Source organism: Penaeus monodon, chromosome 8, assembly GCF_015228065.2.
Source record: "Penaeus monodon isolate SGIC_2016 chromosome 8, NSTDA_Pmon_1, whole genome shotgun sequence".
Classification (NCBI taxonomy): Eukaryota; Metazoa; Arthropoda; class Malacostraca; order Decapoda; family Penaeidae; genus Penaeus; species Penaeus monodon.
The window spans coordinates 29,827,921-29,832,920 of NC_051393.1; the positions used below are offsets into that span (position 1 = coordinate 29,827,921).

A 5,000-nucleotide genomic window follows, 5' to 3' on the forward strand; every position below is an offset into this window, starting at 1 on the left:
TTTCTCCCCTTTCTGCCCTCCCTCCTTGAAGACTTCCCCTCAACTTCCTCCCTCGTTTCCCCTCGTCAATTAGGTGTGTTACGACAGGTGTTCCCTAGGGTGGGCGGGCGAGGGTGGGTCGTAATGTAAGTCGTTTCACGTGCGCAAGGTCAGATGTGATGGGCGGAGGTGTGGTGTCGAGTTATTAGTGGTGGTGAAGGTGATAGTGAGATGGTGCTGGTTATGGTGAGTGTGTGTTGCAAATGCATACATATGCGCCACACATACGCACACCCACACATTCACATGTACACCCATACCCACTCATACGCACACAAAAAAAAAAATATATATATATATATATATATATATATATATATATATATATATGTATATATATATATATATATATATATATATATATGTATATGTGTGTGTGTGTGTGTGTGTGTGTGTGTGTGTGTGTGCGTGTGCGTGTGCGTGTGCGTGTGCGTGTGGGTGTGCGTGTGCGTGTGCGTGTGTGTGTGTGTGTGTGTGTCTGTGTGTGTGCCCAATATACATAAATATCTATATACAATATATATAAGCCATCCTGTGCATTTTCCCACATTTCATAAACACAGATTTGAAATATTAGACACATGAACATTCAAAATGAACTTCCCAGAAGGCGTGGGGGAAACGCGCATACCAAATTTTTCAAATTGATAGCTTTAGGACCAGCATTTGCCAGGATCTAAAAGGTTCTTAAGCACCACGCCACAAACATTCCACTTCTCACCATCAACAAACAGGAACATCCAGGGCAGGTGCAGTGGCGGGAGAGTGGGTGGGTTTCATCTATTTATGTTTTTTAGCTTTTTTGCTTTGTAGTCTTGTAAGTATATGTATATATTTTTCATCTGCCATCTCTGAACCCTTTTCCTTGCAATTTTAAGCGAGTGTGTAACTATTTTTCCTTGTCTTCATTTTTTAGGAATATTCATACAACTCAAACCCGCTGTAAAATATCGAGAATGATATTTCGAACGTTCTTGCAAAAATAAGGGATGTGAATCATAATTCCTTAACTACCCAAACCACTACTGGGTTTATACACTTGTTAATCAGTACAATTATCACGTGACATTATTAACTTAGTCTAAAGGGCAATAGAAAACAAGAGAATGTACTATAACCGTGTCTCCTAATCGCTTATTGGTAATGAGCGTGCGAAATAAATCGTTATTTTTGCCTCCTTTCAGAGGGAACCTAAACTTGTTTGTTTGGGCAAGCCATACTCCTGACACGTGGGTAAACTCCCGGGGCAGCGAAAGGCATATTTCCGTCAGCGTTTTCATTTCATACATTTTCTCCTCTCGTGGGTTTTGATACTAGAAAGAGGGGGAGGGAGGGAGGGAGGGAGAGAGAGAGAGAGAGAGAGAGAGAGAGAGAGAGAGAGAGAGAGAGAGAGAGAGAGAGAGAGAGAGAGAGAGAGAGAGAGAGAGAGATCAGAGACAGAGAGATCAGAGACAGAGAGATCACAGACAGAGACAGGCAATCAGAAAAAACAGAGGCACACAGTAATAAAAAAAAAAAAAAAAAAAAAAAAAAAAAAAAAAAAAAAAAAACATTGACAGACAGCAAGAGAAAGAGGAAAGCGAGAGCGCGAGGGTTCGAGACACCGAAGCCCATCCCGGTACGTGTCAGCCGGTTCAGCAGACGCCCGAGGGTGCAGCTGCCGCGTCCAATCACCCTCCACGCCGGGACTTCAATCACAACAATTTTAGTTAAATTGATTTGAATTAGTGAACGCAAGTGACTTCAAGCGTACGCCCACGAGCTACGAGCTTGTTTCCGGAGAACAAGTGTAAGAGAAATGTCACCAGGTGCGTGATGGTGAGAAGTGGTACTTAATGGCATTGGCAGGGCAGCTCCGCAGTATGAATGGTGGAAACAACTGCTTCATTGCTGTGATGGTGGCATTTATGGTGGTGTGGTGGGGAATATTTGGTCGTGGGTTACTGATGGTGACATTGTTTAAGAGCAGATGAGGTTTTAAAGGATTATCGATTGGTTGATGAGAAAAAGAATCATGAAGCCAACGATAAAAACATAATGCTTAACGCCACCAAAAATGCACGAAAACTCCGAGTACAAAAATATAATCTGAGATGATTACGTGTGTGTGCGTGTGCGTGTGCGTGTGCGTGTGCGTGTGCGTGTGCGTGTGCGCGCGCGCGCTTGTGTTTATATATACATGTATTTTGTACGTAAATATAATAAGCACGCTTATGTAATATGATTAATGATACTTCTTGTACATACAGTATGCATAGCCAAATTATTTTCCCATTCTCTTGCTTTCAGAAGACGAAGATTTATTTCGATTAACACTCGAATACGACTGTCCATGAGGCTTCGCTTGAAACTCGATCCTAAATAAGTGCTTCGGTTGTTGGTCCCCAGAGGTATTTTCCACTAATCAGAATATGAATGGCTTAGAAAAAAAGAGAATCCAACATAATACAAGAGTTGTATTATAAAATAGTATTAATAACATACACACACGCGCACATATACATGTACACACACACACACACACACACACACACACACACACACACACACACACACACACACACACACACACACATATATATATATATATATATATATATATATATATATATATATATATATATATATATATATATAGTGTGTGTGTGTGTGTGTAGTGTATGTCTGTATATATGTATGTGTAGATACACATAGTATGTGTCTGTATATGTAAGTGTATATATACATATATACGCACAAGTGTAGGAGATTTATGTATGTTAGAATTTCTACTACTGTAGATAATTCAGATAAAAACAAATTATATGATTTTAAAATACCAAGAATGGCAACTAGCAACTTGAATCTGCACATTTGTCACTTATACACACACCCAAGTTGACACATTCTATCTACACATTACCAAGGCAATGCAAGTGGCCGCACCTAAAGACACTTGTGTAAAGACAAAACACTTCCAACAACAGTTATATTGTCTCACAGACTTTATACAATAAAATGTATGGTAGAGTCGCCTGCCAGAGTTTGCATTTAACAGGATGTTAATTGTGAATATACATTTTGAACTACTCATTGCAAGGAGGCAGAATAGAACGGGTCACAGTGGCTCATGAATTTCTAAAAACTAACCACTGACAGAGAGTAAAGTTGGGGCACTTATGAAAAACGGGTAAGGGGCATGGACCCTTGTGCCCCCCCCCCTTTGATGACTCCCCTGTGTTGACAGGTCCGACTGACAGGAGATTATGAGAGAAATATATACATATAGTACTTTCAGATAAGGTATATTGCCTGTTCAGCTTTAAGTCCTTTTCTTAGATTTCCTTTCATGGAAATCGAAATTATGTGCAATCTTTTTTCTTCTATTTTTACTAGTACTCTTAGGTGGTGGTACGATCTACTATAAAAGGATCTTAGGTTTTGAGGTGACACCAAGTTTCTGAACTAATGGTGATTAAAACTAAAATACTTTGTGTTAGTGAATAGTGAAGGGTTTCATGTGGACAAACGAATATAAAAGCTTTCCGCATAAACATTTGTTTTAGAGCTGCAATATGGCCATGAGTCCATAAGACGGTTCTTGGTCGGATCCAAGCAGACTGGAAAGTATATGTGCTGACTATAGCCTCCGTCTGACTGGCAGTCCGATGGATGGAGACCTTGAAGCGTTTGATTTTTAAGTCCGCCAACACAGCCGGTTCAGATCGCACCGTGTAAATCTTGATCGTGAGGCTCAGTGTCCTTTTAGCCGCCAGCAGCCTCGAGGGACCTTCATATTACTCCTCTGCAGATAGGCCGCTTTGGACAGAATTCATCCAGTTATGTAGAAGCAATGAATGTTTGTGGAAAATTAAAAGAAATAAAAAATATAACTTATGAAGAATTGGTAGAAAAAAATCAAGGGGTGGGACAGTGAGACTGGTATTGAAACGGTGAGAAGTCAATATATAGCATGAATATAAAAGGTGATTATTAGAATATAATATATGATGGAATAACAATACGTATGTGATAAAAACAATGGTAATAATGATAATAGTAATAGTGATGATGATGATAATAATAATAAATGATAATAATAGTAGCGATAATGATAATAACAAAATGCAGGAACAATTATATTATAAATGATAATGATAATAACATCCTTGTGATCCTCCTTCGGTCCTTTCGAGGACTTCGAGAGCAATCATAAAAAAATATTTTGGTAGTCGATTCACGACAATTGTTACAACTAAAACTATAATGTCTCTTTGTTACACATTAGTAGGATGCTTGACCCTCGGCTTTCTGGATGTGAGGTTGTCATTAATAAAATTCCCGTACTATTTGGGTCTAAGTCCAATCTGTTTTAGCATTTTATATGAGTATGGGCTGAGAAACCAAATTCGCCTATGTTTAGATATGAATTATATACCATTTCCATAAGCCCGCCACAGTTCACCCAAAGTCTTTCAACTTCATCTGTTCTTATCTTTGGTTACATTTACCACCGCTGATTTGCTTATGTTTTATATAGAAATTCTACCCTTCCCAACATCTAGGCACACATTCGTTGTGCAGAACAGGTACGTATGTACCTGTTCTGCACAACGAATGTGATTTTGTATAGTTTGGCCTCCAAAAATAAAAGAAAATGGAATGTTCGTTGTACGTAAGGAAAACGATATTATAAAATCAAATATTTTGTTCCCATTCACAAAAAATCAAATTTATCCACGAAAAAGATATTATATGACATCATAACATCAAAATAATTAACTCAAATAATAGAGATACATTTATACGTATGACCGATTTATATTTGAGCTCGTATTCCACATACCACTCTCTTTAAAACTATCTCTAAAAGGGGATATTATTCTATATCACCCATTGATATATATCTCGATTTCCAATCACACAAAAAATTTACATAGGTAGGTGAAAGCAGCAAACCACGGTATATAAATTTGAGTTCG

The 5,000-nt window shown here is 38.4% G+C and overlaps 1 protein-coding gene across 3 annotated transcripts in view; it reads left to right on the plus strand.

The window, feature by feature from the left end:
- Nucleotides 1-1,653: 1,653 nt before the first annotated feature.
- The window catches only part of LOC119576303 (CDK-activating kinase assembly factor MAT1-like), a 15,361-nt gene continuing 12,014 nt past the window's right edge, over nucleotides 1,654-5,000 (plus strand). The window contains exons 1-2 of one of the 3 annotated variants that reach the window (XM_037923916.1): nucleotides 1,656-1,847; nucleotides 2,329-2,429. Coding sequence is in view for 1 of the 3 variants with exons in the window: in XM_037923914.1 (XP_037779842.1) it covers nucleotides 1,838-1,847 (10 nt within the window). In the remaining 2 variants the exon portion in view is untranslated. Of the gene's footprint in view, nucleotides 1,848-2,328; nucleotides 2,430-4,946 lie in introns of those variants that run through there. The other 2 variants (XM_037923914.1, XM_037923915.1) reach the window with 2 other exon arrangements.